Consider the following 27,331-nt stretch of genomic DNA (forward strand, 5'->3'; position numbering starts at 1 on the left):
GTCGGGTGCGGTGGTGTTACAAAGTAAAGTTGTTACATTGTAACAACTTTGTTACATTGTAACCGATTAGTATATTTCTGAGGATATTGCGTGGGAACTGGCTTTTAAAGGAACAGGTAAGTATTAATGGTTAATTAAGAATATTAAAGGACTTTTTTCGTGGTTATGTTTTTTGTTCAATTAAAATACTTTTTCTATGTGTTTGTGTGTTTATTTACTTTTAACTCTTAAAGGAAATGGGTAAGGGGTACAAGTACCTCTATACTCATTTCTCCTGGGAGGGGGGGTGGGCATCTGGGGGACCCCTTTTTAAAGGGGACTCCCAGATGCCACCATGAACCCCCCCCCCCCCAGGAAATCGCGGCCTCCACCTCCACCGCCCATCGGAGGTGGAGAAGAGCCCCTTGTCCTTGGATTGGACAAGGGCTCGGAGGGGGAGGGGAAAGCTTGGCTGCCCCTCCCCTTCCGAGACCCCCCAATCCATGGACCATGCGGGCCGGTATAGTCAGGGTGCGGAGCACCACGCGGCCGGTGCTCCGCATTCTGGCTATCCCAGTCTGCATGGGGGACAAGGGGTTAAAGAGGTCTGGGAGGGGGGACCCCACGTCGTTTTTTTTAAATATTTCCCACACTCAGAACGAAGTAAGTAAAACTCTTCCCACTTGGGGGAATCTATGAAAATAAAACACTATTGTTACCTGTGCAAAAAGAACTGACATTTTCCGCATTTAAAAGACATTTTTGCCCTTATAACTTAAAAATCGATTTTCTCAAAAACTATAAGGTCTTTTTGAAAAAAAATTTTCCTCTTATTCCCACTGATCCCCTTAATATACCCTGTGAATTTGGTGTTCCTAAATTTTAAGCAGGCTTTGCTATTAACCATTAAAGTCGGCGGGTTTTTAAATGTATATATTTTTCCTTTGAAACTTTAACATCGATTTTCTCAAAAACTATAAGGTCTTTTTGAAAAAAAAATTTTTCCTCTTATTCCTTCTGATCTCCTTAATATATTCTCCAAATTTGAGACTCTTAGCACTTAAGGGGGCTTTGCTATTAACCCTTAAAGTCGGCGGCTTTTTTATATTATACGGGAGCGTAATATTACGTGATTACGGCAGACTGTGTAATTTCAACGGAAGATTACTGTCTTACGTGTAATTTGTTACGCGTAATAACGTAACCTACGGTCTACGCGTAATTAATTACGCGTAATACCGTAACCTTACACGTAACGCTTACGGTGCATTTGTAGTGAATTACGATGCGTAATTACGTTAATGCGTAATTTCGGCCCAGCACTGAGTATTTATATAGCGCCCACATTTTCGGCAGTGCTGTATAGAGTATATGGTCTTGTCACTTAACTGTCCCTAATAGGAACTCTTAACTAATCCCTACCATAGTCATTTGTCTATGTATGCAACGTGTAGTGTATGTATTGTAGTCTAGGGATAATTTTAGTGGGAAGACAATTCACTTATCTGTATGTTTTTGGGATGTGGGAGGAAATTGGAGTGTCCGGAGGAAACCCACGCAGACACAGGGAGAACGTACACACTCCATACAGATATGCCATGGCTAGGTGAGAGTGCTATACACTGCGCTACCGTGCTGCATCGCAATGTAGTAGCATTACTGATTTTAGCAATGGTTTGAATACTAGCATGTGACTAACACGATTTACACATTTCAGTGACTCAGTCTTAAGGCGAGTACACACACCATACTTTCGCCAATGACGGGTCCGCCAGACCCTCCCGCTGGGCAGACGTTCAGCCGACAGTAGCATGTTTGTACGCGATGTCGGTGGACTGATAAGGTTGTTTCTGAACGATCCGCTGAGCATGCTACTGCCGTCGGCTGAACGTCCCCCTAGCGGGAACGTCTGGCGGACCTGTGGTTGGCGAAAGTATGGCGTGTGTACGCGCCTTTGCACTCTCTGCTCAATATGTACTGAAATGCTGATAAGATTTGCACTAGGATGATTAGCAGTGCAGATACACAACTTAAAGCAGACTTTAGGTGGATGAAATCAAAAAAAGTTACTTTCCCATGAAGGGGAAAGCCTCTGGATTCTACAGAGGTTTCCCACGTCCTCCTTGAGACCACCCTGCTGCCTGAGACCCTCTTAGTTCACAGCCGTACTCCTCTTCATGCGTGAGTGCAGCTGTACTGCGCCTGCATATGGCCACACCTGTGCAGTAGCACGGAGCCGTTCATGGACAAGCGGGTTCAGCTTACTATTCAGGCGTAGTATGAGACCATAGCCGACAAGGTCTTTACAGATAGATTCAGAGAATCTGCCCGTAGCAACGAGGAGGACACTAGAAGCCTCTGGACCATCCACATGCTCCCTCTACCTAGGCAAGTATCCTTTTTTTATCTTCCTCAGGGTCCCTTTAAGGCCCGGTTCACATCAGCGTTTGCCAACGGAACTGGCCGTACGGATTCGTGGTCCGTTCCACTGAACTGACAAAAAAATGCTGCAGGACCCAATTTTCCGGACCATTTTGCTCAGCGGAACGGAACCGGAAGGTTTTGCAGCATATAGGAATAAATGAAAACTGACGTTTTACAGCACACTGGTTGTAAAACGAACCGTTTTCACGGGATCCAGCTGGCCTGATCTGTATGTCCGGTTCTGTAACACAGCGCTAATGTGAACCGGGCCTAAATCAAAGCAGAAACAAAGAAAAATATGAGAAGCAGATTATTGAAATAGGTCAGTACACACTGCAGATTGCCTGTATTGTTACACAACTCACAGCTGCATCTCACTGACCATCTCCAATGTCTAATGGCTCCTTACCGGAGCATTTTATATTCACGTTTATATTCATGTTTTGTCCAAGTAAGGGCCAGAATATCTGACCCAGCCCCCTCATCTACCCACAGTGCAACCACACCTGTCTGAGGCCGATCTTCTTGCTGTCCCACATCTGTTTGAAGTTCCAGAAGAAAGGCTGATCACACTTCTGACAGGAGTCACTGTCCAGCCATTCTGGAGTCTGCAGACAACACAAGGCATGCAGTGTTACTCAATAGGAATCTGAGCAGCGTCCTAGATGTAAGAGACTGGTATATGCATTAGTATACAGTGCCATCATGCTGAGATTCTACAATACAGGGATTTTGGAAATTCTACAAGTATCGTTTTCAAGGTCAGGCAGGAAACTTAATTGTGGAGGACCAATCTAGAGGAGATTTTAAATGCTTGATTTGCTTCTGTATTTACTAAGGTGCTGCCTTTTGCTCATAATATAGCCCTGGGTTGTTCCCACTCTACCTCATTCAGCACGAATTGCCTAGCACAGGAAGGTCTGCACACACTTGTGGCCGAAAGTCAAAGTTGTCCGAGTTGAAACCGTCGGACTCTAAATCGAATTGTTAGAAAAGCTCACAAGACCACGGCTCCTAAAATCCCTGCAGAGCTAAATGGACACCTACAGAACCCAGTTTCCACAAAAACTGTTTGTCAGGAGCTTTCCCAAATCTGGATTCCACGGAAGAACGGCAATTAGAAAACCTCTGCTCTCAAAGACAAATGTTTCAAAGCGTTTAGAGTGGTGTAGAAACCACCAGAATTGGTCCCTCGAGCAGTGGAAAAATGTGATTTTCTCTGACGAATCATCGTTTTACCTTATTTCTGACCTCCGGCCGAGTGTACATTTGGAGACAGTCGAAAGAAGCATTTTATCCTGACTGCCTTCTCCCAACCGTAAAACATGGCGGGGGTTCTGTGATGATCTGGGGTGCTATTTCTTGGAAATCCACCGGGCCAATGATTTCCCTTCATGGAAGAATTAAAAGCCAAGACTATTTAGGAATTTTGGGCGACCAAGTTTATCCTGTCGTTCAAGAACTGTTTCCGGAAAGGAATGCCATCTTTCAAGATAATAATGCCCCAATCCATACAGCTAGAATTGTTAAAGAATGGCACAAGGAACATTCTAATAAAGTTGATCATCTCATCTGGCCACCACAATCCCCAGACCTCAAGATTATTGAGCATTTATGGTCGTTGAGATTCAAGTAAGAGCGCCATGGTTTCTAAAATAACTGGAGGGTTTTTTAACTGAAGAATGGGCTAAAATTCCTTTGGAAACAATTCACAACTTGTATGAAATAACACCTTGGAGAATTGAGGTTGTAATTGCCGCAAAAGGTGGAACTACACCATATTAAAATATATTTTGTTGATTTTCAAGGTGTTTCTATTATTTTGTCCAACCCATGTACATGTATGCTTGAAGAACAGAGAGCTCCTCTTCAGTTGCTACACACCATGGCCTCAATTCACTAAGCTTATCTCCTGTCTTTAATAACGTTTCTGAGCAGTTTCTAGTGTTATCATCATGATAATAAGGCAAATAGTAAACTTCTTGGGGGTTGTTGTGGGGAGGGGGGGTGGACAGGGTACCCCAGCGGTGGCAGCGCCTCGGAAAATAAAGGGGTCGGTCTGCGCTCCCTCCCCCACACCCCTCTGTCGGTATGATTGCTCCCAGGACGCAAACATTTTTTTTAGGGAATCTATTCTTTGGGGGGGGGGGGGGGGCAGCATGGGTGGTCCCCCCGGGCACCAGCCACGTCCTGGGGGTGTACTAGACAGGGGCGTAGCAATAGGGGGTGCAGCGGTAGCGACCGCATCGGGGCCCTTGGGCCAGAGGGGCCCCAAAGGGCCCTTCCTCAACTACAGTATTAGCTCTCTATTGGTCCTGTGCTCATAATAATCACTTCTATATATACATTGAGTAGTGGTAAACATTAACAAGCTGCTCCCCATCCCCTTTTTGCACCTCTGACACTGTAGTTGCCATTGTCAGGTTTTGGTGCGCCGTATCAATTGTTATGTATAGAGTGCCTGGGGGGCCCCATTGTAAAACTTGCATTGGGGCCCACAGCTCCTTAGCTACGCCACTGGTACTAGACATGTTCTATCGCTCCCCCCGAGGGGCAGTTACAGCGCTCCCAGGCAGTGGATGCTTTGTGGGGGTGACTGCATTGCTCCCCACTTCTTGGGGGTACGAGGAGGCCTGTTGAGATGCAAAGTATTTTGTGTGGGCCAACTCCTGCAGGAATAGCAGGGAGGTAGCTTTAGATCCTTCATATTCTGGTAGGTGAATGCAATATGCAAACGCTTTGCCATTTTAATTAGTCAATAGACTTAGGGCAGCCAGTATATAAGTCAGGTGATGACTGGTCAGAGCACACATCTCTTTCTCTTGTGTAACATGCACATAGTAAACTTAACTCTTCTGTCTTTAAGCTAGGGAGAGATCTCTAAAGTTAACGTTTCAATCCTTAAAATAACTACAGAATTCTAAAGTTAAAGGAAACTAAGCAGCTCCTGGGTTCAAATAGCTGAAAGGGCTGCCATGTTTCAGGAGTTCAAACCCCTGCTGCTTTTACACTGCAATTATCCAGGCTAGGTGTAAAATTCTTTTAGTGTGGCTAATGTTTTCCTTTTGAAGTACAATGGGGAAGGCTCTGGGTTTGTTTGTTGTCAATTAAGTCTAATGAGGTGATTCCTTATCTGCCTTCCATCATCTGTTGCTCTGGGTCCGCAGTCCTTTCATGGTTGGAAGAAGTGCCTGTTTTAACCCTTAAATGTAAAAAGATGAGGTAAAATGAAAGGTATTTTTAATAATAAACCACATTTTTAGAATGCATTTTTAATTTGCTATAGAGCTGCCCTGGGTGTTAAAAATGATGCTCGGTTCACTTTAAAGGGGAACTGAAGAGAGAGGTATATGGAGGCTGCCATGTTTATTTCCTTTTAAGCAGTACCAGTTGCCTGGCAGCCATGCTGATCCTCTACCTCTAATACTATTAGCCATAGCCCCTGAACAAGCATGCAGCAGATCAGGTGTTTCAGACTTTAAAGTCAGATCTGACAAGACTAGCTGCATGCTTGTTTCTGGTGTTATTCAGATACTACTGCAGAGAAATAGACCAGCAGGGCTGCCAGGCAACTGGTATTGATTAAAAGGAAATAAATATGGCAGCCTCCATTGACCTCTTACTTCAGTTCCCCTTTAAAGACAGGCTGTTAATTAACTGCATGTGAAAATAACTACAAAGGAGGTAACTTAAGGACTGACGTGATAAGATAACTCTCTCACTGTAAAAACATATCTCTACACCGTAATAAGGTAAGCTTCTTTAGTGAATTAACACGATCAATGTGTAGTGATAAGGTGGCCACACACTGGTCGATTTGCCATCAGATCGACCAACAGATAGATCCCTCTCTGATCGAATCTGATCAGAGAGGGATCGTATGGCTGCCTTTACTGCAAACAGATTGTGAATTGATTTCAGCATGAAACCGATCACAATCTGTGGTGGTGCTGCCGCTGCCCCCCCCCCATTACCTGCTCCGCCGGCGCGTATCCCCGCTGTCACCGATGTCTTCTTCTCCGCTGGGTTCCGGACCAGCCGGCTTCACTTCTTTCTGTCCGGGGAAGTTTAAACAGTAGAGGTCGCTCTACTGTTTAAACTTCCTGCCGGGACAGGAAGTAGCCAGCCGGAACCCAGCGGAGAAGAAGACAGCGGTTGACAGCGGGACACGCGCCGGTCGGGGCAGGTAATTTATTGCCGCTGTATTTGCGTCGGTCGTCGGGCATTCGAACGCCGCTATCGACGCACTCCCGACCCGCCGGCGATCGAGCAAAATCTTCCGCACGGACGGCCCAACGGGATTCGACGGGAACGATTGATTTCGGGCGGAGATCAATCGTTTGCGTAATGATTTCACAGCAGATTCGATCACAGTGATCGAATCTGCTATATATCGGTGGGAAATTCGTTAGGTGTATGGGCCCCTATAAGTTTTTTCTTGCCTCATCACCAGCATGATCTTAGTGAATTGAGGCCCATGTAACATCAGAGAAATGTAAACAAAATACTGTTATCTCCACTTCAGGTCGGATCCGAAACTGAAGGGGCTTTCCATGACAGGACAAAGTGCTGTGTTAAACTGTTTGAATGCTGTTCTGCTACAATTTGTGTTTGTGCTAGTAGGTTTAGGGTCTGTAAGGAATCTTTTAGAGCAAAGAAGAAATGCAGTAAGCTTCCCTTTAACATACTTGGAAATTAGGAATTTAGCGTTACAACTTCAGCTTTGCTGTAATTCTTCAGTTTTTCTACACAGTATGCTTGTTAAATGCTAAACACCGCACGGCAAACCTACCAGGGAACCAGCAACATCTTCCATGCATCTGTGCCCTACAGTCTTAAGCCCAATCTACACAATACGATTCTTTGTGAGATTCGATTACGATTCTATTTATGGTCCGATTAAATCCGACATGTCCGATCGGGATTCGATTCAATTCGATTTGCCATTGCAAAACAATGGCAAATCGAATTGAATCGAATCCCGATCGGACATGTCGAATTTACATCGGATCGGAAATAGAACCGTAATCGAATCGCACAAAGAATCGTATCATGTAGATGGGGCTTTATACTGACAAAAACGTCCTCAACTTGTTCTGTGCCCTAGACAGACAAGACAGCCACTCCCCCTACACGAGGTTCATCTATAACAAAACATACCCAGAGCAGGGCACAGACAGGAAGCAGAAAGTTTTATGTGGCGGCCGTGGGGGTTTTAGAGTAGAGCTTATATGAACACTAATAGGAGCTGGAGTTTCACATCTCTTCTCAAATTCTCCACATAAAATTGTAAGGTGGATTCATCCTTCATGAAACTAATACTAAGCAAGAGGCCTCTGTACCAGACATGTGATAGGAGGATTTCTTTCTTCTGCAGTCACGCAGCTATTATGAAAACAATCTCTGGCAACAGACTATTTGCCTGAGCTGATCTTTCTTCTGCATTGTTATGCAATACATTCTCTGAATTGTGAAGGCCTGTATAATACTGCCACTGAGAAGACCAATCGGGGGAAAAACAACACTGTGAATCATAACAGCATCACCATTATAGTGTTATTAGTGCAAACAGAAAACAAAGAGCAGCCTGGCACTCGATAACATATTCTGACATGCTGTAGCTATGAGAAAGCATGATGACTGCTGTACCATCTACAGAATGTAGAAAAAGCTCTGACTACTGAAAAATATTTTATCAAAACTGGACATGTAGTCAATAAGCAATGCAGGAAGAAAAGCAGATGTGAAATCAGATCAGACAGGACATCCATTATTCCCTATACACATCAGTGAGCTTTGGGCATCCATCCACCCCCCCACTCCCATAGGTTGCTCCAACTAGGTGAAGGAATAGCATTTAGCACGGGCAGGAGTTTGGCTGCAGCAGGGAGAGTTATCTTTTGGCTTCAAAATTGCCCGTGCCATTTTTACACGCATGCATCTATGACCTTGTTAGTTGTTCACCAGCTGTCCCTTCTTAGACCACTGTTGATAAATTCCACCTACAGCATCCTGGGAACAACCCACAAGAGCTGCAGTTTTGTAGATGCCATTTGCTGACCCATCAGAATTTGGCCCTTGTCCTGCATCCATACACCTGCCCATTTTCCTAGTTTCCAATACAGCCCTTTGATGGACTGACCGTTTACTTGCTGACTTATATATCCCACCCATTGAAAAGTGCCATTGTATGGAGATGATTAATGTTATTCACTTCCCTGTCACCGGATTTCATGTTGTGGCTATAGTTTTACCCCTCTGTAGGCTCCAAGCTTGCTACCTCCTCCTGGTGGGACCTGGGCAATGTCAATTAAGGGACTGCCTATTGGAGTAAAGTATGGTGGGGACTTTGTGGCCCCGTGCTGCTACGGTAGCCATGAAGGCCTGACAGAAACCCCAAACACAATGGCTAAAGCATAGCAAAGACTGTGTGGAGTCTCTGATCAGAAGCCTCCAGCCTCATTGGGTGGGGAGACAAGAAACGCTGGCTAGAAATAACATGTACTGGGGTATTCCATGCTTGACCAATACTAGCACCGATATCTTTTGCTGGAATTTAAAGAGGCTCTGTAACATTTTCAGCCTTATTTCTTCTATCCTATAAGTTCCTATACCTGTTCTAATGTGCTCTGTCTAACTGCAGCCTTTCCTAATTGCACAGTGGCGGTATTATCTCAGTTATATGATCTAATCTTCTCTCCTCTGCCGGGTCTGTCGGGCTGAGGCAGTCAAGCTGGAATGTGCTGTGCTGCTTGTGATTGGATAGAAGCTATACACACCCTCTCCAGGCCCCCTGCACACTCTGTATGACTCACACACTGAGCTCCTCTCAGCCTATCACTTGCTATGTCTTTTGTTTGTAAACACTGGCTAAAACTGTTAATTACAAGCCAGGTTTGCAGCAGAGAGTGGCAGAAACAGCACAGAGGGGCCCAGGAGAGCATAATGAATAGAATGGTATGCTTTTTATTGTAAGAATTTTAGAGTACAGATTCTCTTTAAGTTCCAAAGGCTAAAGGAAGGAACCCAAACAGAAAATCAAGTGTGTCTGGAAGTGTTAGGTGGCAGCCCCACCACTGGGATTGCGTGCTGAAGGATATTAACTTACACACCTTAAAGAGGAGCTGTTAGGTATAAGGTCTCAGAGAACAAAAAACACATATCAGTAGCTAAAGATTGGCTGTACTTACATTACATATGCATTTCACTGTCCACGTTTGGATTTCACAGAATTTTTATATAGTATTTGCAGATAATGATGCTCCTGACAGCTCATGGCAGGTTCCATGTTTGTCTGTCTCCTATGAAGCCAAATGTGTCATCATGTCCTGCCTGCTTCCTGATGATTCCACTCAGAAAAAATACAACACTACTGTGCAGTGAATATTAATTAGCCATGTGGCTAGGAACAATAGCGGACTCATGCAGTATACTCTGCCCGGAGATTTTTCAGTGCTGACTGTTGTAACATGAGACTGTAACTTCTCACTAGCAGCCGAGGGGAGGACCCAAGCAGCCCCAGAATGCTTTGCAGTATGGTATGCGGCCTGTCGTCCTTTTAAGGGTCTAACATCCTTGCTGTTCAGCACACATCAAAAGTAAGAGAGATTTTTAACTTCAGTATTGCCTTTTTGGCTTCCTTCTAAACTGTTTAACACAGGAGAATAGAGATTTAAATTAGCTTTTGCAGCCTGACAGTTACTCTTTAAATCAAATTATTACTGAAACTAAAATGATTACTCCTCTGTGGAGCAGAAAGAATTTAGAGCCCAGACAGCTATGAGGCGACTCCCACTCAAATAAAAGGAACTATACAAAATAAAGACTAGAAAGCAACAAACAGGTAGTCAGTTAAAACAAACCTCCTGTCTTTCCACTTCCATATTCCAGGCCACAATGCCACCATCAGCACTGCAGGAGATCAGCTGCCGGGAGTGGTGTGCATAGAAGATGGACTGAATTTTATCACTGTGGCAAAACAGAAAAACAAAATCATCCAAAAATTTATAGTAGTAGCAATAAATATAATTCCTGAAGCAGTAAAGAACAACTTCTAATAAAACACTCTTTCTAGCTTTGAACAACCTGTTGAAAGGCAAGAATCATTGACAATAATTATTGTCCATTTCTGCAATTAGCCTAAATTCCTGTCCTCTGTGAAATCCGTGAGAGGGACAACAAATAAAATTCAATAAGAACACAGACTGCTATATAAACATAACACTGGCTCTAACCTTTGCACACTAAAAGTTACTTTACAGTTGTCAGTATTACTTTTGAAGAGAATCCCTCTCACTTCCTGTCCTCTGTAACAAGAACAGGAAGTGAATAAAATTTTGTTTAAGTAACCCTGAAACAAGGGTGGAAAAATAAGAGGACTTATACTTACCTGGGGCTTCCTCCAGCCCTTGTAGTCCGCCAGCACCCAGTCAGGCTCTTAATTTAATTCTACAACCTGTAAAGGAGGCCATTAAAGCGGACCTAATCTCTTGCCGATACAACTGGCATTCCCGTAGCAATGATGTCACTTCCACATTGAAAGTGGAACAGAGATAAACTTTTACTCATTGCATAATTGTGTTCCTTTCATATATAGGGCATTCTTCAAGCCAAAGACTTTTTTGTTTTGTTTTAATACTCTAATTCTCTATAAACTATACAAGCCTCGCCCACAGTTTCTCCAGAGTGCCTTGGCACTCTGAGCCTTAGTAGCAAGGGCTTATGGGAGCTCAGTCTGGGCAGGAGGAGGAGGTTACTAGCCAGAGATTTCAGAGGCAGAGGGGAGGTGGCGAGAGGAGTGAGGTTTTCACAGGCTGAGAGGTAGAGATGCAGATCAGCTTGCCTGTGTGTCAGGTTTACAAGCAGAACATGGCCGCTCTCATTGTATCACAGGAAAAAATAATCATAAACTGTTGAAGCCGTTTGTCAGTCCTTGTCAGAGACCTTGTCAGAGTCACATGGGACATTTTTGTTTGTGAATAAACGGCACAGATGGGCACAGGAGGAGACTGGAGGCACAAAGAGGGGATACTGGAGGCACGGTGGGTATTGCGTTCCAGCACAGGTGTGCACAGTGGAGGCACAGGAGGACAGAGGGGGATACTGGAGGCACGGGGGACACTTCGTTCCGGCACAGGAGGACAGAGAGGGGATACTGGAGGCACGGTGGGTACTGCGTTCCAACACAGGTGTGCACAGTGGAGGCACAGGAGGACGGGGGGGGGGGGATACTGGAGGCACGGTGGGTACTGCGTTCCGGCATAGGTGTGCACAGTGGAGGCACAGGAGGACACCCGAGGCACAGGAGGACAGAGGGGGGATACTGGAGGCACGGGGGACACTTCATTCCGGCACAGGAGGACAGAGGGGGATACTGGAGGCACGGTGGGTACTGCGTTCCAACACAGGTGTGCACAGTGGAGGCACAGGAGGACGGGGGGGGGGGGGGGGGGGGATACTGGAGGCACGGTGGGTACTGCGTTCCAACAAAGGTGTGCACAGTGGAGGCACAGGAGGACACCAGAGGCACAGGAGGACAGAGGGGGGATACTGGAGGCACAGGGGGCACTGTGTTCTGGTACAGTAGGACACTAGAGGCACAGGGGGACAGAGGGGGGATACTGAAGGAACGAAGGGCACTGCGTTCTAATTTTCATTAAAAAAAAAAATCAACAAGAAACCTATATTCCCTATCTCATTTGTTAACTGGGTACTACATGTAGTCATCTGTAGAAGTTGTTGTAATGCTCTCACGACTGGTTTCCAGGCAACGCTTATTAGCAGCCTCCCTAGGTGCTTGAATGATGCTCCATGGGATTGTGCACACTCACTCACATATCATTGGACATACATGGCATCTTTAGTTAGGAAATTAGAAGAATGGCAACTGTTGTCAGTTTACTTCATGACTCACATGCCATTTCATATACAAAATACATTACGCAAGAGGTATACGTTAGATTGCATTTGGTCTTGTACTTTATATACTCTTTAGTGTACAGCGGGGAAGAGAAGTATTGAACACGTCATGTTTTTCTCAGTAAATTTACACCAGATGTCGGTATCAACCCACATACACACAGAGCCACACAATTAAGTCCATAAATTAAGTTATGTGCAGTGAAATAGAATGATACATGGAAGAAGTCCTGATCACATTTACTGAAATGTATTTAATACCGTAGTAGAAAAGCCTTTTCTCCCACACCAAACGGTCTTCAAATCTTGAAGGTTCCAAGGTCCACTTTATGAACTCTGATCATCAGTTCTTCTCATCGGTTTTATATTAGATTATGTTGGCAATTGACTGTTCCATTCAAGAAGCTTTTATTTTTCCTTTCTCTGGAGCCAGTTGAGAGTTTTCTTGGCTGTAATGTCCACCTTTATTTCATCTTCAGCATCCTGATAGATAGCAGCAGATTCTCCTTAAGAATGTCCTGGTAGACTGTCTCCATTTATCCGTCTTTTAAAGAGAACCAGAGACGAAGCACCCTCATGTATTTTATTACATTTATCAGTGGGAACATGACAGTAAACACCTACCCTGCTTTTAGTTTTATTCTTCTCAGTCTAATCTATCTGTTATCAACTGTGATAAGAATCCACCGACTGATTCAGTCTAGGTTTGACCTGGAATCATTATAGCTGAGTCACTCTTCTGTGGAGTCTTTTCAAGCCCGAGCCTGCCACCTCCTGGCTCAGATTTCCTTACTCAGAGCTGTTGACATGGTAGGGGCTGCTGCTGCCGAGAAAGAAGCTCCGAAACAGACAAGTGTATCTGTGTGCACTGTGCAGCCAGTCATTATCTACTGTATGCAGTTTCATTTCTATGAGAGACACTTCCTACAGGCAGCCACACAGCATACCAGAATAATAGTTGAAAGCAGACAGATGAAAGGCTGCAGCAGCCCTGCTTGTCTATAGTCTGATAGAGGCTAGATAGCACATCCAGAACAACTCATAACCCGGAAGCAGAACAGGTATGAGACGGCGGCCATATTGGATATTTCCTGGAGCAATAATGGATAAAAAAACACTCAAAAAGGCACACCAGAGTGTCGAAATTATCAGGTAGAGCATTTATTCTTTACAAGCTATCAACTGATATGTTTATTTTGTGTGAATCGTTCATCTCTGGTTCCCTTTAAGTAGATAAATTCTGCCAGTACCATATGCTGAAACCCCCCGATGCCATGATGTTCCTGACTATATTGCACCTCCAAACTGCATGTCTAATGACATCCAAAGAGTCCTCTGACCAAACCATATGCTCCCAGCATTTCACTGGCTTGTCCAATGACGTTGCAACAAATTTTATACAAGCTTCAACATGCTTTTTCTTCAGCAGTTGAGGAGGCTTGCACGGTATGCATGTGTAGAGGTCATGTCAATTAAGTGCATTACTTAAAGTGAACCAGAGAGGAACCTTATCTAAAAAAATGAAAAAGCAGTTATACATACCTGGGGCTTCCTCCAGCCTCATAAGCGCTGATCGCTCCCACGCCGCCAGCCACCGCTGCCTGCAACTACGAGAACGGGCTCCCGTCGCGGACGTCATCGGAGCCGGGCTACGCAGGAGAAGTGCGCCCTCTACGTATCTCTCCATACACTCCTGCAGAGATACGCAAAGAGAGCACCTCTGCTACGCTTAGACTGGCTCCGACTGACAGATCAGTGCGGAGCCAGTTGTCATAGCTGCAGGCAGAGGAGGATGGCGGCATGGGATCGATCAGCACGTATGGGGCGGGAGGAAGCCCAGGTATGTATAACTGCTTTATTTTTTCCTCTCTGATTCCCTTTAAAGGACAACTGAAGTGAAAAAAACAAAAACTTCTGATATAATGAATTGTATGCGTAGTACAAATAATAAATAAAACATTAGTAGCAAAGAAAATACTCATATTTTTATTTACAGTTACTGTATATAATATTGCATCTTTCTGTAATATTTGCAGTTTAGAAAGCACACTCTGTCTTTTATATAAAACAAAGCAGAAATTGGGAACCTTTGAACTTTTCTGCAGTAAAACACGATCTCAAGCTGTCTCTTGCTGTTTAACCTCCTTGGCAGTAATCCTGAGTCAGACTCCGCAGCTCAGAGTGGTAATCCCGAGCCTGAGTGAGCAATATGTAGGAGCTGCTGCAGATCCCTCTGTGGTATTTTTTTTTTCTTGTTTTTAGGATGTAAAAGCCTGTAAAAAAAATTGCACGGCTTTAAGACCCTAAATCTAGAAATAATCATAATGCCAGGGAGGTTAAGTGCTTCAAAAGACAGGGCTGTATTTTACCAAAGTGGGTTGAATAGCTCAGAGAAGCTCTTTTGCATAGATAACTGAAGTTTTTTAACTCTTCCTGTACTGGAAAACAATATGAGACGATTTTCTTTGCTACTAATATTCTATTTCTTAGTTGTACTACACATACAATTCATTATCTCAGTTTATTTTCGCTTCAGGTTTGCTTTCAGACAACTGATCGCCGGCAATTCCAGCACTTTCTGAAGCTTCCCACTAGTAGTTCTCGGCTCTTGGATAACTCTTCTGATTATTCTTCTGTCAAAAAACCTGTAAGCAGCACCTGATCATGGCCGAAATAATGTTCTTTCCACTTCCAGATTAGGTCCCCAATGAAGCTCACTTGAAACCTTGGAAGCTTAGAAATATATGTAACCTGTGCCATTAGTATATTTTACAACAACAAGGTTGTGAAGGTCTTGAGAGAGCTTTTTGCTTTTGTCCACCATGTAATGCTTCTTCTGTGGTATGTTGGTAATGAGAACCCTTTTTATAGGCTATCAGACTACACCAGCTTACACTAATTTGCTTTAAAAGGGAGGGCAATTGATTCCTATAAACTAAGTTTTCTACATGCTGTTTTTTTCCATACCTTTTTACACAGCTTTTTCGTCATGTGTTCTATATATATTTCTGGTGTCATTCCTCTTTACTACACACAACTTTATTTATGGATTTATTTGATTTCCCTTCTGACTCCTTGGCAGTAAATCCTGAGTCAGTACACAATGCCAAACATTGTCACCTGAAGTGATTGTTAGAGATCACTTTGGGCGGCAGATTTGGAATGACCCAACATTCCAGTTCCTGGCTAAGCGGCATGCACTGCTCTACAGAGAGGGGCTCACAGCTGGTGTAAAGCAAACCTACCTCATTTTACTGAAAGTGGTCAATTTAGGCGTGTCTGGCCTTCACTCTGTATCCGGTATGATCTGGCATGGCTCTATGGTAGGACTTGTGCGATAGAGGTGTAACAAGTTACACAATAAGGTCATGGAGAACTGCTACAATACAATATAACACAGACCCACAGAAGAAGGGAGTTAACGGAGAGAACTGAGAGACAGATAGGACAGCCAGTACTGTGTGGGCAGAAGAAAAGTAACATTGGCTGGATTCTGGCTGATCATCTTGTGTTGGGCTATCTCACATTACAACAATAAAATGCAATGTAAAAAAAAAACAAAAACAGTGAAATATTCTACGATTCTGAGAACGCTTCTGTAGACACCAAATTCTGCTCCATTATTATAGAAAAACATGAGATCTAGCTCAAATTATGTATTCTGCCTGGCATAACCACCTTCTCTGTAATTTAAAGTTATTTATTCAACATTCATATTTTGAAGGCATCAGTTAGACTCTAATACACTGATATTTACATTATTCATAACAAATACAATTGCAGTGAACATCCACTTTGGTAAATGTGTCATGATGGAGAATGTAGAACTCTCTCTGCTGAGCTTATGCACTGGAATAAATAAAGCTTAAAGTGAACATTAAACCTGGGCAAAAAAAAAAGTTTCACTTACCTGGGGCTTCCCCAAGCCCCCTGCAACTCGCCGCTCCTTGAGTGACCTTTGCTCTCCACTGCAGGTTAGTTTAGTTTTCGGCCGACTAAGAGTCAGCCCCCGGCATCACATACTCTTTTTCGCCTTCTCGTCGCCAAGTGCGTCCTGCACAAGCGTAATTTTTTTTTTTGCCCAGAGTTAAGGTTCACTTTAAAGTAAACATGAACATGTGAAGGCTTAAAGCGAACCGGCATAGTCTACTTGTCAATCAATCTCTTTCTCCTCTCTGGCGGTTCATTTGTCCACCTCAATAGATTAAATTCTCCAGCCTCCATTTTAAAAATGGTACTAACCCTATGAAAGCTATCTAGTCAACTCTTCAAGAACCTGTAATACTGCTGTCTTGAGCGTGGATCTGCAGGATTCCAAGATGGATGAGCACAAAGAGTGGGCAGTGCATATGCAGAAGGATTCAGCTTTCAGAGAGACAATTACGACTAGATCTAGTTGGGATAATTGTCAGAAGAAATACGACGGGCTTCTACAAAGCACGGAGGGTGTAGTAAGTATGCAATGTTCATATGCAAGCACATCAAGTGTTTATTTTAAACAATTGTACTCGGTTTAGGTACCCTTTAATAATAAAACATCACTGGAAATAGTAGCAGTTGTCATGCAGCACAATTATTCCCAGTTAAATAAAAATATAGAAGTGCTTACTTGTGCCCTTGTAGCTCTAGTGCGGTTCCTTTTCGGCCCCCAATGTCCCACATAATAATGGAATGATCTGAGCTGCCTGAGAAGAGAAGTCTTTGTACCGGGTCCCAGCACAGTGCCGTCACCCCAGCTGTGGGCAAAACAAAGTCAATTTAACTACAAGAGGTTACTGAGCTATGAAGACTATACTGAGATCATATACGCGGAGGCATCTCTGTGATCAGGCTGCTTGTTGAAGGACACTCAGTAACTCCTTTTACACAGATGACAGAGTGACCGAAAATGCAGACATAATCTGAATGCTTTCATCACACCGCATGGACCCACCGTTCACCCATCGCTGTAGCCCCCCCACTCTGCTGTCCCTATGACAGCAGAGCTCTCTGAGGAAGTCAGGAGTCAATTTCATTGCCTCCTGATCCTGTGATCAATATGAGCCAATGGGATTGGCTCACAGTGATCATGGGGTCAGGAGCCAATGAAATCGGCTCCTGACTGACTCAGGGAGCTCTGACAGAGCGAGGGGGCTGCAGCGGCAAGAAAGCGATGCAATAGGCGGAAGCGTGTGGCGGGGATGATTGAAATCTACACCCTGGCAGAGAAAACAGGTTCCAAACAGGGCATAGATTTCAATCAGTGTGGTCCAGAAGCAGTTAAAGTGTACCACAGACAAAGCAAATTATTTATACATACCGGGGGTTTCCTCCAGCCCCATCCGTACGGATCGCTCCCACACCACTGTCCTCAGCCTTCTCCAGCTCCGGTACCAGGTCCTTTAACTTCGGCCAGTCACGGCCAGTCTGCGCACGCATAGTGCACTCTCTCCGTTTCTCTGCAGCGGAGTATATTACTGCAGTACTGTACTCCGGAGCTGGAGAAGGTTGAGGACGGCGGCGTGGGGGCGATCTGTGTGCATGGGGCTGGAGGAAGCCCCAGGTATGTACAAATCTTTAAAGTTACTTGATCTCTGCTTTCCTTTAAAGGTTCATTTACTGTATTAGCTAGGCCTATTTTTAACATTGACAGCAGCCAACCCGTTGGTGCCGGATAACCAAGACTTTACTGTATTCAGCAAGGCCAAGCATTCTATTAACATTAATGGAGAAATAAGAAGAATGAGCAGTGGCCTAACAACAGATGCCACTGCAAATTAAAGCATATGTGATCAACTCTTTGCACTGACAGTGAATGTCTGATCATCTGCTGCTGCAATAGTGGCTGCTTTAGCCAACCATCTGCTGCCCAAATGATCTTTCATTTGCTCAGTGAACGATCTTTCTCAGCTGAAGATCTGAATCATGAGGATGGACTGTTTCAGACAAGTACTGGTTTAGCACCATAGCAACAGTATCTAGCTGTGCAAGGAGAACTCACTCACAACATCTTCGCCTGAAACAGAAATATAACGTGCTTCAGCAGACACTGCACTATATCTGCAGACTTTGCTACAATGCCTTTGGGCTACTCTACAGATAGTAGGCCGGCCACAGAGGCTTGTCCGTAGTTTATTATCCACAGACTCAGAGGCCCTTCCACACCGAGGCAGTGCAGTATTTTTACCGCACCTACCGCCGGGCAATCGCTGTACAGCACGGTGCAAGTGACTTTTTCGCCGATGCAGGTCAAGAACAACATTAACGCTGCGGCGAGTTGAGGCGATGTGCGTTGGCCCGGAAGTCATGTTAGTCTATGGCGACGCATGGATTTGTAAAAATTCACTGAAGCGATAATCCGCTTTCGTGCACATCCGCATACCCAAATCAGGAAATGACAGCAAGCGAGTGTCACTTCCTGCTTGGCTGGTGGCCAGACAGGGAACACTGCGCAATAGTGCGGTGTTCGCTGAAGGCCTGCTTTTGACTGCTTGACGCACCGCATTGCTGGCACTGGTTTCTAGTGTGAAACCAGCCTAAAGCATCATGGGTATTGCCTTGTTGTCTGAGATCATGTCATACAGCCCATATTACATAGTTCGTTTGGTATAAAAAAAAAAAAAAACCTGTCTGAGTTCAGCCAGGAAAATAATAATAATAATAATAATAATATCCAAAAAATAGACTTGAAGTTGTGCTGGAAGGACTGATTGAAATATGAGAGAAGTTTTTTTGTACTTCGAATTATAGAATTGAGCGCAGAAATTACGTATTGCTTAATTCCTGTCCTTATTTGCCTGGTTAGCCATTGTCGACAGTCAAAAGCTATCTGGTTACCCACTGTCAACAGTTAAAAGCTCTCAGTAACTAGCTTGAGAGTGAATTAACTATTCATGCTTATACTTTTTTTGTATTATTGCATATTTTTGGAAAATATCCAATCTGTGCTTCTCTTAACCTCGGTTTAAATTCATAAACTTAATAAATTGATACACTTAATTTGTAAAGAAAAATTCTACTGTATATTGGCTTCTTTTTCAGACCGCTGTCTTCCTTCCAAGGGTGCCCTAAATGCCAGGCTGGTGAGGAACAGAGAAATGTAAATTTTATGACATGCACTAATGATTTCCTGAGAACAGCTAGCTGCTCCGCAACGCTGCAGTCATGGAAAAAGCCGACAGCTAAAAGATCTGGGGATTAAGAGAAGTCTCGACTAGCAATTTGCTGTAATTAGAGGTTGGAGATAATTCCTAGATGCTTAGCGCGGTCTAGCGAAGGCGGGGATAAATGTCATCTGAAAGGACGGTTTCTACCGTAACATTTACTCGGGGTCCTGGAGTTCAGCTCGCTGCTGATATTAATATGAAGTGCTGCTATTGCCGAAAGGAAGAAACCAGGATGAGGAAGAATCAGACGCTGCTTCCGAATAAAATGACAGAAGTCTTTTTCACTTAGTAATGAGCGCATTACTGAGTGGCATTTATTACAGGGGCACTACAGCAAAAAACGGTAAAATTGAATATATGTGCAAACATATACAAATAAGAAGTACATTTTTTCCAGAGTAAAATGTGCCATAAATTACTTTTCTCCTATGTTGCTGTCACTTACAGTAGGTAGTAGAAATCTGACAGAAGTGACAGGTTTTGGACTAGTCCATCTCTTTATAGGGGATTCTCAGGGATATATTTATTTTCAAAAGCACTTAATGAATGGCAGTTGCTCTATCCAACAGCCCAAAAACTGTGTAGGGAGCAGGGAAGCTGGCTAGCATCATTGTTTAAATCCTTTTTAGGGAATCGCTTTATAAAGAATAAAAGCCTTGCTGAGAATCCTTTATGAAGAGATGGACTAGTCCAAAACCTGTCACTTCTGTCAGATTTCTACTGCCTACTGTAAGTGACAGCATTATAGGAGAAAAAATGTATGGCTCATTGTACTCTGGAAGAAACGTACTCATTTGTATATGCTTGCACATATTTTACATTTTACAGTTTTTCGCTGTAGTGCCCCTTTAAGAATTTTACTAAACTCTTCCAGGACTAGAGACGAATAACAAGGTGTTCTTTTTTCCCCCGCCTTTTATGCAGATTTAATACAAACTACATGAAGCTTGGAGTTGGGCCAATCCAAATAGGCAGCAACTGAATTGGAAGGGTTTAATTCCAAACTGTATGCTATCTGCATTAAATTGGCATGAAAGTTGAAGAAGTAGCATCCCACCCACCGATCGTGACAACAGATCCTGGAAACCTGCCACAAGATTAATAACCCTTTAGCAGCCAATTTATTTAGAGGCTTACAAGTGCTCCAGGCCAATTTATAAATATACATTTTTTTTATTTAATATTTGTTACATTTTCCTTGCTACTAATTAGTACTGCTGTAATGTATATTTATGGACGCTTATCACTAGAGGGCAGTGTGAGACAACAACAGAGGACTGCTTTCAGTTTCTATATCCTCTGCTAGCAGAGAGACATCAAAGCATTCCAAGAATTTACAGCACAACGAGTTCTGCCAGCTGAGGTCAAAAGCAGCGCACATATCTCAAACAAGATCATTCCTTTGATGCTGCTAATGGGTTGACAACTGTCTCAAATTAGAGCTGGTGGATCTTCAGACACAGGTAGACAATCACAATTAGAAGTGTTTAAAAAAATTACAACACAGGCTAGATTAATGAAGAAGATATTGTTGCTTTAAATGCGTATGTACAATTGCAACAGCAATGCCACTGTGTCACTACACTCTCAGCCATCCTCATGTTGAGACATCGGTGAGTCATGCCCTATATTCTTTCCACCAAATAGCAAACTGTTTTTAACTGCTTCACTGTTGAGGTTGTTTTGACAGTTCAGCGCAGCTCTGATTACTTTGGCAATAACTTTATCACTACCTATTACACCTAAATGATCTATATATCGTTTTTTTCAGGACAAAATAGGATTTTTTGTGGGGGATTTTTATTCTTTTTTATTTTTTTTTAGTAATGACCTTATTTTCCATGCATTTTGAAGGTAAAATAAGGAAAAAAAATACACTATCCATTTTCATCCATTATAGCTTTAGTGTAAACAGTTCTATCGTACATTAAACCCACACATATTGTCTATCTCTCCTGTTTGTTAAAGCAGTTCATTTGTGTACATCATGTATCAGGCACAGACTCTATACTTCACTCACTGTTGCCTCTGTCTTCTCCTGCAATGTTTACTACTATCTAATCCTACCATTGAATCCTCTGCGAGATGGAGGGGGGTTTGCAGTCATTCCTTTTCAACTCTGTAGCTTTTTTTATTAGCTCAAAGAGAATAAACAGTTATCTAGGATTTTTGTAGAGAGATGAGTGTAGCGACTTATTTTCACATCCTCTGGTATAAATCCAGGCCAGGTTTGCAGGATCACTTCTGTCTCCAGACCAGGAGAACCTTAGTATACCAACAGTGTTCTGGATAGGTATAGCAGAACAAGGTGTGGCTGAGTCTCTCAAGGACTCCAATGTCCCTCCCCCTTTGTCTGCATCACAAGGCAGGAGACAGAATTCCACTTTCTACAAGCAACTGAAGACATGAATCTCTAGCAGATTCTGCCATCCAGCGGACACAGAAGCCAACTTACCTGTGTGTCCCTTAAATGTGGTAATGAGACTGCAGCTGTCTTGTTCAAGTTTTAGAATTGTAACCTGCCCAGAATGGTCCCCGACAAACGCGTGTCTTGTCTCCACGTCAAATCTGTCAGGCCAATGTTAAGGGAATGGAAATAACTTCCTGCAATATATGCTGAGATAAGAGCCCATATGCAGTTCATCTTTTCTCCTAAGTTTCCTCTCCTAAGTTTCCTCCTATTTTCACACCTTGTCATTAAATATCTTTTAAACCACCAGCAAGCAAGAAAATACTGAAAATAATTGTAATAGTACGTTCTCGCCAACTTTTGGGCACTTTTTTTAATTGTAAAATGCTAAAAAGTTATTTTAAAAAGAAGGTGAAAATCGTCTCCTAGGAGAAAACTCGGGTGAAAAAGTGAATTGCATGTGGCCCAATTACTTTTATTCAATACACTTTTTCTCCTAAGTTTTCTCTTAGGTGATATTTTCACAGCTTATCTATAAAATGCATTTTAAGCCACCAGAAAGCAATAATAGGACAATCAGAATAATATGGACACTATTTTTTTTAACAGTACTTTTGGAAGTTTTTTATTAACCTTTGAGCACTGAAAAATAATTTTAACCACTTAAAGTGAACCTTAAGCCAGAAAAAAAAAATGAGTTTTACTCACCTGGGGCTTCTACCAGCCCCCTGCAGCAGTCCTGTGCCCTCGCAGCCACTCACTAATCCCGTGGTCCCCGCTGCCAGCTAGTTTCGTTTTTGCCAACATGCCTGTCAGGACTGGCCACGCGTAGCTTTTTCCGCATTCCCGACTGTAAGTAGCGGTATTGCGGGCCGCAACGCGTACAAAAATACGTGTTGCCGCATATCTATGCATGCGTAATGCGGCAACGCGTATTTTTGTACGCGTTGCGGCCCGCAATACCGTTACTTACAGTCGGGAATGCGGAAAAAGCTACGCATGGCCAGTCCTGACAGGCATGTTGGCAAAAACGAAACTAGCTGGCAGCGGGGACCAGAGGATTAGTGAGTGGCTGCGAGGGCACAGGACTGCTGCAGGGGGCTGGTAGTAGCCCCAGGTGAGTAAAACTATTTTTTTTTTCTGGCTTAAGTGTCTCTTTAAGGACCAGGGCTTAAACCCCCCTAGTGGCCAGGCTATTTCTTATAAATTAGGCCACTGTTGCTTTAAGGCCTCGCTGCAGGCCGCACAACTCAGCACACAAGTCATTCCCCCCTCCCTCCTTTTCTGCCCACCAACAGAGCTATCTATTGGTGGGCTATGATTGCTTCCCCATTGTTTGTTTATTTTTTTTTACAAATATTTATGTCTTTATTATTAATACATTTTTGTTTGTTTTTTATTGTCTTTTTACCCTCCCTCCTTTTCTCCCCCCGCCAGCCAATCAGTGCGATCGGCTGTCATAGGCTTCAGCCTACAACAGCGGAACACTGGTGTTGCCACCCAGGGGGACAGCCATGTCACACAGCTGTCCCCAGTACAGTGCTGCTGTAAATCGCAGCTCTGTATAGATTAAATAGACGGCGGATTCGCAGTCTAACAGTCTCCTAGTAGCGATCGCTGCTGGGATACTGATGGCGGAGCGGAGCACCGTCATCCAAGCAGAGATGCGCATGTGATCTCCTGCAAATCCCTGCCCTAGGACTTTACGTTAGGCGGTCCTGGGGCTGCTGCCGCCGCGGTCACGCCCACCGGCATCACGCGGTCGGCTAGAGGTTAAACAGAAGGTGGACACATTAACTCCTAGTAGAAAAAGTGATTTGAATAAGGACCAAGGGGGATGATTCATCAAACATTGGTAATATTACCGTTTATGCACAGCGCACAGCAATATTACAGTTACTTCCGCATGTAAGTACTGCGACATACGCTAGTAGTGTGACCCACGGTACTCCATTAGTGCAACCGTTACTATGGTAACACGCATCCCCAAAAATTGGCATGGCGTGACTCCTGATGTCCTCCAGTGTCAGGCGTCACAGATAGCACCTGTAGCATGTGACACCGACGCATGTAGGACGTCACTATATGTCATGAGGTAAAGAGGCCCGTTGTGACACCGGACACAGGAGGCAGCCAGGACTCATGGTGGGGAGAGATAAGACTACTGTCCACAAGCACGGGGGGCACCAAACAGGTGTCTTTTGGTCAGGGTCGGACTGGGACACTAAGGGCCCACCAAGGAAGTTTCAGCCTGGGCCCCCCCCCCCCCCCCCCCGATCCCCTCCTCCTCCCCCCCCCCCATTTTGGGCTCACATACACATGTACTCTAGAAATTTTGCATGAGTTTATGGTAGGGAAAAGATCGTGAGCACTTCTGAGGACAGCCTCCAATAGCGATATGTCCACATATCCCTACTTTCGCCGCAGCGAAAGTAAATGGGTGTCACCACGCACTGGAACATCGACGTGGTCACGATGAGTCATGGGCAGACTTAAAAAAAAAACAAACACAACATAAGTAGCGGTGTTATTCACAGAGATTAGGTCCGGCCAGATACATTTTAGATAAAATATTCAAGTAGTTACATGCCTCATGATAATTCATCAAGTAGTCAAATCGCAGCAGATTTTCCGACAAAATGCAATCAGGTTGGCGGCAGATACCCCCACAACATGCAATCAGGTTGGCGGCAGATACCCCCACAAAATGCAATCAGGTTGGCGGCAGATACCCCCCCCCCCCCCAAAAGTGGGCAGCAGGCACCAGAAAATCGCAATGTGGGCAGCAGGCACCAGAAAATCGCAATGTGGGCAGCAGACACCAGAAAATCGTAATATGGGCAGCAGACACCAGAAAATCGTAATATGGGCAGCAGACACCTGAAAATCGTAATGTGGGCAGCAGACACCTGAAAATCGTAATGTGGGCAGCAGACACCTGAAAATCGTAATGTGGGCAGCAGACACCTGAAAATCGTAATGTGGGCAGCAGTGACCAGAAAATCGTAATGTGGGCAGGTTGGTGGCAGATACCCCCCCTCCCCCCCTCAAAATGCAATCAGGTTGGCAGCGGGCAAAGATCGGCGGGGTGGGGCGGAAGCCACCCCCCTCCCTCACCTAGGGGCCCCCCCTCCAGAATTGCAGCCAGCGGCAGCACCGGGTAAGGATCACTTACCAGCATGACGGAGATCCGTAGCTCTGCGAGCCGCTGGCTGGTCTCTGTCTCCTGAACTGACTGTCCAATCACGCTCTCGCAGTACTTCCTGCGAGAGCGTGATTGGACAGTCAGTTCAGGAGACAGAGAGACCAGCCAGCGGCACGCAGAGCTACGGATCTCTCTGTCATGCCGTTAAGTGATTCTTCCCCGGTGCTGCCGCTGGCTGCAATTCTGGAGGGGGGGGGGAGCGCGGAAGGGGGGCCCCTAGGTGAGGGAGGGGGGGGGAGGCTTCCGCCCCTCCCCGCCGATCTGTGCACAATGTCCCCCCTTCCTGCGCTTAGCCCCCCTCCTTTTTAGCACTGGGGCCCCCAGGAGGCGGGACGGCCGGGGCCCACCGATGGGACCATCGGTGGTTCGGTGGGCCTGTCCGAGGCTGCTTTTGGTCATCGCAATATTGAACGCCTTTACCATCATGCACCTGATCGAGCCCTTGCAACTGACATTTTCCAGCATTTCTGATCGAACCTTTCAACCTTTTCAACAGATTTCAGCCCAGTTGGTAGCACTAGGCAGATTTCTGATCACTATCTGGTCAAATTAATCGAGTGATGTAAAGCCACCCTAAGGCCTGGTACACACGATGCAACTTTTCCGTCAGAGTGATGGGAAATTTCCCATTGTTCGATAATTTCCAACGCGTCCAATCTGTTTCCTATCGAGAAACAGACCGATTTTGTGCAGTGCCTATCTCATAATTGATCCCTATCTCAATCGGAAGCAGATCAGACATGTTGGACAGTCTCAAATGACAGGAAATTTCCCATTGATCAGATGGAAATATAAGACAAATAACATATACATATATATATATATATATATCACGCTTTTCTCCTAGCGGATTTAAAGCTCCAGAGCTGCAGCCATTAGCACGTGCTCTATTGGCAGTAGCAGTGTTAGGGAGTTTTGCCTAAGGTCTCCTACTGAATAGGTGTTTAACAGGAGGAGCCCCGATTTGAACCCTGTTCTCCTGTGTGAAAAGGCAGAGCCATCAACCAGTACGCTATCCAGCCAATTGCGTTACGTGAGCCAAGAATAACCTATTTATTAATGCTTATTCCCAATTTCTGCAAGGTGGTCGAGGATGAGACAGAACACAGGGCTGTATTGGGCGGGAAACACTAAACACAGGTATTAAAGTGGATCCGAGATAAACTTTTACTCATTGCATAATTGTGTTCCTTTCATATAGTTTATAGGGCATAATCATATACTGTTGAAGCGGTTTGCAGATGGATTTACAGTGTAAACTATCTAAACTTTAGATAAGATATATAGACAAGTTACTTGTTATAGTTAGTTTTTCATCTCGGATCCACTTTAACAGAATTCCTGGTATCTGCTATAAGCTCTGTGCAGTGCAGGCAGACTACTGAGCGTTGCCCTAGAAGTGCTGCTGGCTACACTCTTTGGGATTACATATATATCTCCCGGGTAACGGAATGACCGACCAGTCATTATCACACAGCTAATACAATATACGTTATGAAAACAGCACAGCAGGAATGTACCCTGCTCTTCACTTCAGCAGAGCGTATGAAAGGATACTGCAGACAGGAAGTACAGGCTGCGGTGCGATAATTTCCCAGGCGTTCTCCGGTCTCTGAACAGAGCCATGTAAACAGCTTGTCCTGCCCCGTACTCAGCATCCACTCCATCTCCAGGACAAACAGCACCATGGTCACCCGGCTCTGGTGGGCTGCACAGGCACAAGGAGGAGGGGTTAAACATCTGACTGACAGGTGCATTCTAAATAACGAAAAACTCTGCTAACACATGTATCGGAACAGGTTACAATATGCAAGCCAAGGTAAATTTATTAAAATAAAAAACAAACATATAATTTTCATTGCTTGTAACAAAACAAGAAGGAATATAATTCTATTCTCCTAATGCAATGGGAGGTAGGTATGAGTTCAGCTTGGTTGCTTTTGATGCTAGCAAAGTAATTACTGATTTGTGTATGTGATGCACCACAGTGTAAATCTACTAAACACCCAACCATAATCTCCTTCCACTGGTATCACATCCCTGACACGATCACCCCTTTATAACGTTCTGACGTTAGACCTTCCTAATGTCTATCCCTACCCTTAACGTGTAACCCTAACCTCCCACCATTACCTGCTTTAGGACTGCTCATTTTAACCCCAACCCTCCAACATCAGCTTCTTTCCAAATCCTAACCCTATCCATTCCACCTGAAGTTATCTTTTTCCTCCCAAATACCTAGCTCTAACC

General features: G+C 44.3%; 1 protein-coding gene across 1 annotated transcript in view; it reads right to left on the minus strand.

The window, feature by feature from the left end:
• The window catches only part of WDFY2 (WD repeat and FYVE domain containing 2), a 107,344-nt gene that overhangs the window by 10,782 nt on the left and 69,231 nt on the right, over positions 1–27,331 (minus strand). Inside the window, exons 5-9 of the mRNA XM_068267127.1 lie at positions 26,639–26,789; positions 21,922–22,034; positions 16,931–17,057; positions 10,266–10,371; positions 2,910–3,011 (exon numbers count right to left, since the gene is read on the minus strand). Coding sequence (XP_068123228.1) covers positions 2,910–3,011; positions 10,266–10,371; positions 16,931–17,057; positions 21,922–22,034; positions 26,639–26,789 — 599 coding nt within the window. The remainder of the gene's footprint in view (positions 1–2,909; positions 3,012–10,265; positions 10,372–16,930; positions 17,058–21,921; positions 22,035–26,638; positions 26,790–27,331) is intronic.

The sequence above is a fragment of the Hyperolius riggenbachi genome, chromosome 2, assembly GCF_040937935.1.
Source record: "Hyperolius riggenbachi isolate aHypRig1 chromosome 2, aHypRig1.pri, whole genome shotgun sequence".
Taxonomy (NCBI): Eukaryota; Metazoa; Chordata; class Amphibia; order Anura; family Hyperoliidae; genus Hyperolius; species Hyperolius riggenbachi.